The sequence below is a fragment of the Podarcis vaucheri genome, assembly GCF_965113315.1.
Source record: "Podarcis vaucheri genome assembly, chromosome: 2".
In the NCBI taxonomy this organism is placed as follows: Eukaryota; Metazoa; Chordata; class Lepidosauria; order Squamata; family Lacertidae; genus Podarcis; species Podarcis vaucheri.
This window is the reverse complement of record NC_138760.1, coordinates 124,488,008-124,499,607: the sequence shown is the minus strand read 5'-3', so window position 1 is coordinate 124,499,607 and position 11,600 is coordinate 124,488,008. Positions and strand designations below refer to the sequence as shown.

Here is an 11,600-nt window from a genome sequence, read left to right as displayed (position 1 = left end):
CGGAATGAGAGTACTCCTAAACTTTTTTTTTTTTTTAGAAAATAAAGCACTATATATATTTTTGTTGTGACGTGGGGTTTCTGATTTCAGCTCTCTTGACATAATATGCTGGAGACAGTTCTCTAGTAATGCTTCTTTATTAAAGCAAACAAGACTGAAGGCTGAGGAGGGGAAAGCTACATTTATTAGGGACAGGGGACTAGCTAGAAAGGATACATTTTGGAGGGAACAATACCAGGCAATCACAGTCCTGCCTTTTGGAGGAAACCAATAAGACAGAGGATCCAAATACAGCAGCTTAAATGGACCAATAGTAGCTGTACCCTTTGAAACCAAAAGGCAGTTACTTTACCCTAATGCAAATACAGACAATAATAATACAGATATAAAATCCTTTAACTCAATACACAACAATTTCCTCATATTTTATATATATATATATACCGGAGGTGAGCCCCCAGTCTCCCTCCAACCTGTCTCAGCACAGAGCTCCTGCTGCCTGATCTCCTTCAAACAAAGGGAATTCCTATTTTTGCACTCCCTTTCCCCCTCCTAACCCCTATTTCCAACCCCCCCTCTGCCCTACCTATTCGATTTGCTCATAGCTTTGAAGCAGGGGGGGAGGGAGGGGAGGTGATGTCATTTCCTGCTAGGCCCGCAATGCATCCTGGGACTTGTAGTACAGTTCCTTGTTGCTGTGAACTACCATTCCCAAGGAAGCTGTTGCAAAGTGCCTGCTTCGGACGTCCCCTTTTAAAGCGGCCGCGGCTATTTTAATAATGATAATGGTTATTCATTTATTTTTTTTAAGCCAATGCACAAGGCGAGGGAAAGAGAGAGGAGGGTTGCAGACCAGGGATTTGGAAGAGAGGAGCTGAGCAGGCGCCTCGCTCGGGCTGCAGAAAGTCACGCACTCCGAGCAGCAGTTTTTGCAGGGCGTTTTCTTCCGCGTAAAGCCACAAAGGATCGGGCCGCCGGGAGATCGACTGCTGGCTTTGCTCTGGAAGGGCAGCGAGACGCATCTTCGGGGTCTGTGCCGGGAGAAATAAGGAATTTATATTCACTTTCCTCCTCCCCCAAGACACGTTGTTGCTTTGGGGGTCTGGGGATCTCTCCTTGCGGGGAGGAAGGAGCACGTGGCTTTGGATCAGAGTGAGTCCAGAAGGGGTCGATCCTGCACCTCTAGGAGAACCAGGAACAGGCGGGGCTGGGGGTGGGATGGCTGAAGGGCAATATGATATATATATATATATATATATATATATATATATATATATATATATATAATTTATAAACCACCTTTTATCTCCCTCCTTGCGGGGAGGAAGGAGCACGTGGCTTTGGATCTGAGTGAGTCCAGAAGGGGTCGATCCTGCACGTCTAGCAGAACCAGGAACAGGCGGGGCTGGGGGTGGGATGGCTGAAGGGCAATATGATATATATATAAAATTTATAAACCACCTTTTATCTTCCAAACAGCTCAAGGTGGTCTCCGAGGTTCTCCTCTTTCCCATTTCATCCTCACAACAACCCTCTGAGGTAGTTACAGGTAGGTAGCCGTGTTGGTCTGCCATAGTCAAAATAAAAAAAATCCTTCCAGTAGCACCTTAAAGACCAACTAAGTTAGTTCTTGGTATGAGCTTTCGTGTGCATGCACACGTCTTCAGATACACACTGAAGAAGTGTATCTGAAGAAGTGTGCATGCACACGAAAGCTCATACCAAGAACTAACTTAGTTGGTCTTTAAGGTGCCTCTGAGGTAGGTTAGGCTGAGAGGCAGCGACTGGCCCAAGGTCACCCAGTGAGCCGCATGGCTGAGTGGGGATTCGAACCCAGCTCTCCCAGGTCCTAGTCCAGCGCTCTAACCATTACACCACACAGGCTTCGCTGTGTCTTGAAGCTGGAATCCCAGGATGGCAGAACTGGAGGAGAGGACCAGAGTTTGACTCCCCTACTCAGCCGCGAAGCTACCTAAGTTACCTTGGGCCAGTCGCTGGGGTGCCTTGAATGATGGTTCTGGTGATTGGTCGACACTGGCCTCCATCCTTCTTTCCTTCCTTCCTTCCTTCCTTCCTTCCTCTCCCTCGTCTGATGCCCTCTCGCATCTCTGCCTCCCAAAAGCTTGCACAGTTTTTTGCTGCAGCAGCCCTGGCTACAAGCTCTGCAGGCAAATGGTGCCTCTGGGGCTGGCCAGGGGGTGCTTCCCAGGCCCCTGTGGGGCAGTGTGAGGAGGCACCTCTCTTTGGGGCAGTGGGGGCAGCTCAGAGACCAAGGGCTGCGGTGGCGGCTGCCCAGAGGACCCCCAAGGAGAGGGGAGAGGAGAGGAGGCTGAGGGAACACTCCACAATGGAGGGAGTTTGAAAAGGGATGAGGGGCTGCAAGCAAGGGGAGATATAACTGGGCTCCGGAGCCCCACAGGGGTGCCGCAGAAAAAGAATGTAGTTGGTCAAGGGAGCCGTGGACCCAAAAAGGTTGCAAACCCCAGAGGAAAAGTCAGCTAGGAGCTGTGTAAACATACAACCAAGCTGTAGCAGGTAGAGCATGGGACTCTTGATCTCCGGGTCACGTGTTCAAGTCCATCGTTGAGCAAAAGATTCCTGAATAGCAGGGGATTGAACTAGATGACCTTCGCAATACTGTGATTCTGTATTTGCTGGGAGCGAAGCCCCACCGTGTTCAATGGATTCTGCTCTCTAGTAAAAACCTAGGAAGCTGTCTTATACTGAGCACATCTGGCTCAATATTGGCAACACGGACTAGCATCAGTTCTCTGTTGTTTCAGGCAGGGAGCCTGTCCCAGATCTGCCTGGAGTTGCCAGGATTTGAACCTGGGACCCTTTGAAGCAGGACCGTTGAACTACAGGCCTCCCTCAATCCTTGAGCTCAGTATCAGTGTTGTACGGGCACAGGGGTGACTTGCTTCATATTGTGCATAGTCTCTTCCTTTTTATATATATACATATAATTTTTTATTAGTTTTTTTAACATATCATTTTCAACAGTAATTAAACATACTTTTACATCTTATTCAAATTTTTGACTTCCATCAATCCTGTCTGAAAATTTTCCAATCTAATCTCTCAGTATGAATTTCTTATCTTCCCTATTACATTTCAAACTTGTAACCAATATCTCTTTTTCTACTTTGTAACACTTCGTATATTTCTCCTTACAAAACTGCTTGTAGTCCTACTAGCGTAATTTGTTGATTACAGTTGCTCTTCATATAATTCATATACTTCTTCCAATCTTCTGTAAATCTCTGGTCCCGCAGGTTTCAAATCCTTCCTGTTGTTCTGTCCAATTCTGCATAGTCCATTAATTTCGTCTGCCGTTCTTCTTTCGTCGGAAGTGCATAGTCTCTTCCAATCCTGAAATCACCCCCTTTTTATTTCCCCGCAGGGAGAAATCTCCTGAGCTCTGGCGCTCAGCCTGGCCCAATTGTGAGCAAAGAAAGTCAGATGTTGGATGCTGAGTGGTCCATCGGCAGAGCATCATTTGCAACCGGCGCTTGGGAGATTGCATCTCGGAGCTAGGTGAAGTTAGTTCCTTGCAAGAGAGAAAACAACATGGCTGCCGACCAGGGACCCAAGTCGGGATTTGGCCTCCGGATTGCACCTGCTCTGGAACTGCCCAGGAACAAAGCGGGGGGTCAGGATCCGGCCTGCCCTGGAACAGGAATTGGGAAGCCACCACGTGTGCTTCAGGCTGGAAGCATTTGGGGCTTCCTCCACAAAATCCCAGCGGACCAGGTGAAACCGGAACCAGGAGAGGCCACCCTCCAGCGCTGGGAAACCCAGTGGCAGGAGTTCCTGAGGAAAATCGAGTCTCATCCTTCCTCGGCCTGGGGGCTTCCACAGTTACCAGAGGAGCCCACGCCCTGGGAGGACACGGAGGGGTTTTTGGCCTCCTTTGAGCAAGTGGCTGAAGCCTGCCGGTGGCCCCGGGACGAGTGGGTGGCCCGCCTCCAGCCGGCCCTCAGCGGAGAAGCCGAGTGGGCCTTTCGAAGCCTGGAGGCCGGAGACAGAGAGGATTATGGGAAAGTGAAGGCGGCCATCTTGCGCGGGGACACCATGAGCAGGGAGGAGCAGCGCCAGCGCTTCCGGCGCTTCTGCTACCAGGAGGCCGAGGGGCCGAGAGGGGCCTATGGCCAACTCCAAAAACTTTGCCAGGGGTGGCTGAAGGTCAAGAGGCGCTCGAAGGAGCAGATCCTGGAGCTGCTGATCCTGGAGCAGTTCCTGACCATCCTGCCGCCCGAGATGCAGAGCTGGGTCAGGGGACAGGACCTGGAAAGCTGCTCGCAGGCGGTGGCCCTGGCCGAGGAGTTCCTGCAGGTGCAGCGAGCGGCCTCTCGGAGCCAGGAGCAGCAGGTGAGGCGTGGCATGTGGCCCGTGGCAATCTTGGGGGTAGGAGAGGAACCGAGCGCATGTTGGAGCCAGTGGGGGTATGTGCTATTATGGTCAGGTTCCCGCTTGTGGCCTTCGCATGGGGCTTCTGGTTGGCCACTGCGAGAACAGGATGATGGAGGAGACACGCTGCTTCTTACAACCTTCACACCATTGTGTGAATCTCAGAAGATGCTAAGAGGGGAGGGTTTGTACATGGGGCAGGCAAAATCCTAAAACCCTTGAATCTGCTGATGTCTTCTTCTTGTGCTTTAGTGGTACTGTTTTGCCTGGGTGAAGATCAACCCCCAGAATTGTAGAATTGGAAGGGACCACGAGCGTCATCAAGTCCAAACCCCTGCAATGCAGGGATCTTTCTCGAACCCGCAACCCTGAGATTAAGAGTTGTGCTCTACCATCTGAACTGTCTTGAGCCCTGTTACAGATAGGTAGCCGTGTTGGTCTGCCATAGTCAAAATAAACAGAAGTTTGCCAGATCCTTCTATATAGTGAGAAGGTGGGGAAGGGTATAACTCAGAAGGGTGGTGGGAATGGGAGATTGGCAGATAGCTGAGATGAGCCTGTTGACGACTCTTAACGACTGCAATAGGTCTTACAGGAAAAGGCAAGGGGTGAAAAGGTGAGAAATGGCTTAGTAATGTATAATGGGATAAGAATCCAATGTCTTTGTTCAAACCAGGTCTCTCCATGGTTTTAAGTTTGGTAATGAGTTGCAATTCAGCAGCTTCTCTTTCCAGTCTATTTCTGAAATTCCTTTGTAGTAAAACAGCTACTTTGAGATGTTGTATAGAATGTCTGGTTTAAATCTGACATCAAGAATCACAAAACAGAGAAACCAGTAGGAGAACACTTCAATCTCCTATTGCAGTCAGTGTATCTGAAGAAGTGTGCATGCACACGAAAGCTCATACCAAGAACTAACTTAGTTGGTCTTTAAGGTGCTACTGGAAGGAATTTTTTTATTTTGTCTTGAGCCCTGTTCTGTAAGCCACCCAGTGTGGTTGGGGAAACCCAGCCAGATGGGCAGGGTATAAATAATAAAAAATATTATTATTATTATTAAATATTAGGGGTATTTGAGCACACACTCACTCCTTTTCACTATTGGATGCCCTTCTTTTTTTAAAAAAACAAACAAACGTTGTTTCTATTAATTTTTTGCATAACATAATGCAAGTGATGAACCAGAAACACAGAAATGCAAGCCAAATTAATTGTAACAGCCGAATAAAGCAGAGTGGGTCTCATTTGGTTTGCTAGGTAGACACGAATGGAGCTGGGACCCAGCAATTCCAAAACTCCTGCCGCCCGGGGAACACTCTGGAGAGACAACTTAGACTGAGAAAAAGGACAGAATGTTAAATTCTGCCACCATTTTCGTCATTTAAACAAAATAAAAATCAGAGAAACGGCAAAAGCGATTTGCGTCACAAGCAAAAGCACGCATGCCATTGCTGTCTGTTGATGTGAGTTTTTTATGGGGCAAAATTTAAATGAACCATATAAAATACAGTGGTATCTCGGGTTACAAACGCTTCGGGTTACAGATTCCGCTAACCCGGAATTGGTACCTCAGGTTAAGAATTTACCTCAGGGTGAGAACAGAAATCTCGTGGCGGCGGTGGGAGGCCCCATTAGCTAAAGTGGTACCTCAGGTTAAGAACAGTTTCAGGTTAAGAACGGGCCTCCAGAACGAATTAAGTTCTTAACCTGAGGTACCACTGTAAATGAATTGGGAAAAGGAAGAGGGAGGAGAAAGGGTTTCTGGAGGGGGGTGTTGTGGTCTAGGTTCGAAAGCGGACAGCTTCGTGGAGAACAAGGCTATGAACAGCTACCGCAGGAGGGGAAGGTGCCATTGCACTCGGATCCTGCCCACAAATGTCTCATGGGCGTCCGGTTGGCCACGGTGAGAACAGGATGCTGGACTCGATGGGCAGCTGGCCTGATCTTGTTGGTCTCTTCTTGCATCCTTAAGTGAAACGAGGCCCTCCAAAAGTTTGTCAGAGTAGACGTTAAGTGTCGCAACTTCCTCTGAGTCACGGACAACGGGAAGGAAGAGGCACTGTACCGGGGCAAAACATATCGGGCTTGCTGTGGCCCTTGCACAACCTTATAATACGGGTCAGCTTCTGAGACTGGGCTGTGTGCCAGAGACACCCTCTTAATGCAAAATCAAAGGACATGGAGCAATGGATCCAAACTACAAGAAAGAAGATTCCACCTAAACATTAGGAAGAACTTCCTGACAGTAAGAGCTGTTCGACAGTGGAATTTGCTGCCAAGGAGTGTGGTGGAGTCTCCTCCTTTGGAGGTCTTTAAGCAGAGCCTTGACAACCATATGTCAGGAGTGCTCTGATGGTGTTTCCTGCTTGGCAGGGGGTTGGACTCAATGGCCCTTGTGGTCTCTTCCAACTCTATGATTCTATGACATTTCCCAGGCTCCTGCCACAGGTCCTCAACCGCATGCCACTCTTCAGGAAGAAATTTGAAATTGGTGAGATGTGAATAGGAAAAACTGTCCGCCACCCCTAAAAAACCACAGCATGCCTTTTCTCCTTATTTGCTAAAAGGCTCCATCCTTGCTATTTTTTCCAGGCTGTGGCAGAAGTGGTCGCCCCACTTCCAGCAGAAGAACAGGCTCTGTCTGGTGCCAAGGAGTTGAGGAGGCCCAAGCAGGAAGTTGATGGTGGAGCAGTTGACTCCCTCATGGACCGAGACGCCAGCCAACTGGGTAAGACTTCCTCCGTTCTTGGTTTTGCCTGGGGCTTCTCCCACTCACAGAAAGCCTGGCATCTTGGACAGGAAAACGCAGTTGGTCCAGTATGATTTATGCGATGGACAGTGGTACCTCGGGTTACAGATGCTTCACGTTACAGACGCTTCAGGTTACAAACTCCGCTAACCCATAAATAGAGCCTCAGGTTAGGAACTTTGCTTCAGGATGAGAACAGAAATCGTGCGGTGGTAGCAGGAGGCCCCATTAGCCAAAGTGGTACCTCAGGTTAAGAACAGATTCAGGTTAAGAACAAACTTCCAGAACGAATTAAGTTCTTAACCTGAGGTACCACTGTATTATTACCAGAAGCAAGTTTTTAAAATTCTGCTCTTCAGCCCTGAAATGTTCCTAGAGGGGCTTACGGCGACCGATATTAACATGGTCCCTGCCCCTCAGGCTTAGGAATCCAAAAGTCACGACACAAAAGGAAAAGAGATGGGGCAGGAGGAGGGGAAAGTGATGGCAAAAGCAGGCACCAGTTCTCAGCAAATTTCTTATAAGTGTCTTTTGGGGGATAAATGTTTTTCGGGGGGGGGGGAATCATTATAGAGTGCTTTCCCCCCACCTGTTTCTCCTCCTCCCCAAGTGAGACTTCTGCTGGTGAAGCCCAGTGGTTGACCTCCCAGCAAACATTTTTTTGAAGTGCCTAGTTAGACTACGGAACTCTCTCCCACTGGAGTCAATGATGGCCAACCTAGATGGCTTTGAAAGAGGATGAGATAAATTCAGGGCTGTCAGTTGCTACTAGCCACGACAACTTTGCTCTCCTTACACAGCTGGAGGCACTTCTGAGCACCAGTTCCTGGAAACCACAGGAGGGGAGATGACTCTTGTGGTCGAATCCTGCTTGTGGGTTTTCCACAGGCTTCTGGTTGGCCGCTGTGGGAGCAGGAGGCTCGGCTAGATGGGCCATTGGCTTGATCAAGCAGGCTTTTCTTACATTCAATATCGTCTCCCTTTGTCTCCAGAAGAGAACAGCACCATCGAGGGTTTTCCGCTAGGAGGTCCTCGCTCGGAAGACGTGCTTGAGATCTCGCCAGGAGGATCCCGGGAGAGCCTCTCCTTCCCAGCGGAGATTGGTGAGAAGGGGGAACCTTGAGACTGATTTGCCATAGAGCTGGGGGAACCTCACAGGAGAATGCGTTTGGCGCAAGGGGGACGTTGTAATGGCGAAAGGGCCACAGCAGGGATGGGGAACATGCTGGCGGACTCCCGCTCCCATCAGCCCCTGCCAGCATGGCCTGATGGCCAGGGATGATGGGAGTTGTAGTCCGGTGACACGCAGGGCAGTGGCTAGTGAGTTTCATTAGGGATGTTAGGGTAGAAGGCAGGGAGACCCAGTAGTGCTAAAGCAGTTCCATCAAAATATTAAAATAAACACCCCCAATCAAAACAGTACAGCAGCTAGAAGCAGCTGTTAAAGAAGGAAACTCAGATCAGGAGATTGAGGAAACATTTGTCTACATAGGTATGTCCTCAAGAGCCGGTGGAATGCCAATACTGATGGCACCTCTATATATATATTACAATTTAGAATATTCATTTAAACAACCTTAAAATATCAATGACTCCTTTCTTCCCTTTCCATGGTTCATTTTGCATAACATAAATCCCTGCATACCGTATTTTTCGTCCCATAGGACGCACCTAGTTTTTTTGGGGGGAAACAAAGGAAATTTCCCCCCCTTTATTTCCCCCCCAAAAGCAGGTCGGGGAAACCAAACCAGGTCGAGGAACAGCGGGATGGTTGGCGCTGCGCCTCCCTGCTGTCCCCCGAGCTTGTGGGGCTGGCCGATGTCTGCCCGGCGCGAGGGGCGCTCTGCTTCAGGGCGCCCCTCGCGCAGGGCGGCAGGCTGCTATCCGCAGCGTGGGGAGCCTTGCGGGGAACTCCTGCAAGGCTCCCCACGCTGTGGATGTCTGCCCGGTGCGGGGGGCGCTCTGCTTCAGGGTGCCCCTCGCGCTGGGCGGCAGGCTGCTATCTGCAGCCTAGATAGCCCTGCAGGACCTCCCGCAGGGCTGCCTAGGCTGTGGATGTCTTCCTGAAGCCTGGAGAGCGAGAGGGGTTGGTGCACACCGACCCCTCTCGCTCTCCAAGCTTCAGCGAAAGCCTGCATTCGCCCCATAGGACGCACCCAGATTTCCCCTTCATTTTTGGAGGGGAAAAAGCGCGTCCTATAGGGCGAAAAATACGGTATTTTATATCAACTAAACCATTCAGTATTCCATTAGTACAGCCATCAAAACTGATTTACACTGTTGAATTTATCTTAATGCTGCCAATGTTTTCAAGTGCACACAATTTCCTCCCATATATTCAATAAACATCTTCTTCAAACACATGTTCTTCTTGTTCTCTTATTCTCTAAGTTAGGTCCGCAAGCTGCGCATATTCCATCAGTCTAAGTTGCCATTCTTCTTCTTCACTCGTTTTCCATTTTGGGGCTAATGAAACACGGGCCGCAGTAGCGGCATACATAAATAACCTTTTTTGACACCTCTGCCAGCAGGACTCCCCTTTCCAGGCCGGCAGCCGTTTATCTTTTCCCTATTTCCAAGATTCCCATTTGACAAAGATTTCCTCTCTGTTCCAGGAGGTGCTAGGCTGGTGCACGAACAGGGCAGGGTAGTTTTGGGGGCGCCCCCAACGAAATTGGGCCGTTGGAACGAAGAAGGAATCTGCAGCCCACAGGAGGGAGCGGAGAGGTGGGCCAAAGACCTGGCGCAGGGCTGGAAGATGAACCCCACGGCTATTCCAGCCGGCGACCTTTGCCAAACGCCGGCTCCACAAAGACTGCACAAAGGAGCGGGAAGCAGACAGTGCCCTCTGTGCGGGAAAGTTTTCACGACACAATCCAGCGTCAAGAGACACCTGAGAATCCACACAGGGGAGAGGCCGTATAAATGCTCCTATTGCGGGAAAACCTTTAACCAGAGAGTAATCCTAACAAACCACGAGAAAATCCACACGGAGCGGAGATCGTCCCAAGGCTCCGACGGTGGGGAAGGCTTCAGGAAAGAAGCCAGCATCCCTGGAAATCAGAGAATATATTTGGTTACTAGTGATGATGACGCTATACCCTGCTAGGGAGGCAGCCGGTATCCCGTTTGTGGGCTTCCTATTGGTTGGCCACTGTGGCAAACAAGATGTTGGACTAGAGAGGCACTGAAGCCTAGTACGCCTTATGGCGCCACCATGAGGAGTAATGCATTTACTGCAGCGTAAGCTTTTGTGAGACTGGAATCCACCACACAAAAACCCCCACAATAACTTGATTGAGCCTTTAAGGTGGCAAAATACTTCCGCCCTCGTTTTTGCAACAGCGGTTGGAGGGATGAATGTGGAAATTCTCCATTGTACAGTGGGGTAGTTTTGATAGGGTCTCGCACAGCCCCCTCTGTGCTCCTTCCAGAAAAATGAGAGGGTGTCAGGGACCCACAGGACAATGGCTGTGCACTGGGGAATGTGGGGGCTGGAGTCTGACTCGGAAGAGGGAGGACTGGTTTGTGGGGATCTGCACCAGCCAGGAGGCAAGAGTCGGAGGAAGGGGAAGTGTCGGGAGTTGGAGCATGGGATGGTTCGGGAGGAGAAAGAAGCGGGGGGCCGGGTACTTCCACACCCTTTCCTGCGTCACTGTTCCCCAGAACCAGGAGGGGATTGAAAATGGAGGAGCAGAGGAAATTGCAGGCATAGTCTCTGACTGCGTGCATGCAAGCAATTGGTGGAGGAGAACTGGTTTTGCAACTGCTCCTTGAAATAGCTGCCTAACCATTAGACCGGGGTGCACAGGTGTCCAGAGCTGTAGAAGCGACTGTGTTATCGTTGACAATAAATACTTAACTGTCGGCCGTATGCATTCCTTGCCTGGGAAGTGCCCTTGACAGAGGAGTTATGCCCCTTGGGACTGGTGGGATGGACTGAAGGGAGCCTGACAGTAGGTGGCGCCGGAGAGCCAACGACAGGCAGAGCCAACCGATTCTGGTTTTGCCCAAGGGGCAACCCCAAGACTCAGGCAGAGGAAGTGGGCGGGCGGTGCCACCCTCTGCACGGGTTTCAGGTAAGAAGGCAGGGCAAGCGAGGGCAGGCTGTGGGCAGAGTAAAGTTGGTGGAGCGGGGGCCCCGTCCGCCCAAATGGACCAGCATCCTCTGGGATGATCAGAGCTCGAGGACATATTCCAGCCAGGCAAAAACCCTCAAGGAGAGTTTGGCCTCTGTGCCTTAGCTGCTCCCCCCAACACCGTGGTTAGATAAATGTTTTGTTGGAACGTTCTCCTAAACCAGTGTTTCCCGAACTTAGGGCTCCAGCTGTTTGTGGACTACAGTTCCCATCGTCCCTGACCACTGGTCCTGCTAGCTAGGGATGATGGGAGTTGTAGTACAAGAATCAGCTGGAGCCCCAAGTTGGGGAAACACTGTCCT

At 50.2% G+C, this 11,600-nt stretch overlaps 1 protein-coding gene across 5 annotated transcripts; it reads left to right on the top strand.

The window, feature by feature from the left end:
• The first annotated feature begins 675 nt into the window (after window positions 1-675).
• On the top strand, window positions 676-10,904 carry LOC309524907 (zinc finger and SCAN domain-containing protein 23-like). 5 transcript variants are annotated; one of them, XM_082210133.1, is made up of 5 exons: window positions 676-1,152; window positions 3,404-4,371; window positions 7,003-7,138; window positions 8,152-8,262; window positions 9,775-10,904. In XM_082210133.1, exons 2-5 carry the CDS (start codon window positions 3,571-3,573, stop codon window positions 10,266-10,268), a joined length of 1,542 nt encoding a protein of 513 aa, XP_082066259.1. In that variant the 5' UTR covers window positions 676-1,152; window positions 3,404-3,570; the 3' UTR covers window positions 10,269-10,904. The 5 variants fall into 5 exon arrangements, with proteins under 5 accessions (XP_082066259.1, XP_082066260.1, XP_082066257.1 ...); XM_082210134.1 differs by lacking the exon at window positions 676-1,152 and adding an exon at window positions 1,308-1,350 and having other exon boundaries at window positions 8,155-8,262; XM_082210131.1 differs by lacking the exon at window positions 676-1,152 and adding an exon at window positions 1,308-1,350.
• The last annotated feature ends 696 nt before the right edge of the window (window positions 10,905-11,600 follow it).

Excerpts from the sequence above, each read along its gene's own strand:
- LOC309524907 (XM_082210133.1), top strand. The coding sequence starts at position 3,571 with ATGGCTGCCGACCAGGGACCCAAGTCGGGATTTGGCCTCCGGATTGCA. Across the intron at positions 4,372-7,002 it reads CTCGGAGCCAGGAGCAGCAG|GCTGTGGCAGAAGTGGTCGC; the intron begins GTGAGGCGTGGC and ends TATTTTTTCCAG. Across the intron at positions 7,139-8,151 it reads CCGAGACGCCAGCCAACTGG|AAGAGAACAGCACCATCGAG; the intron begins GTAAGACTTCCT and ends CTTTGTCTCCAG.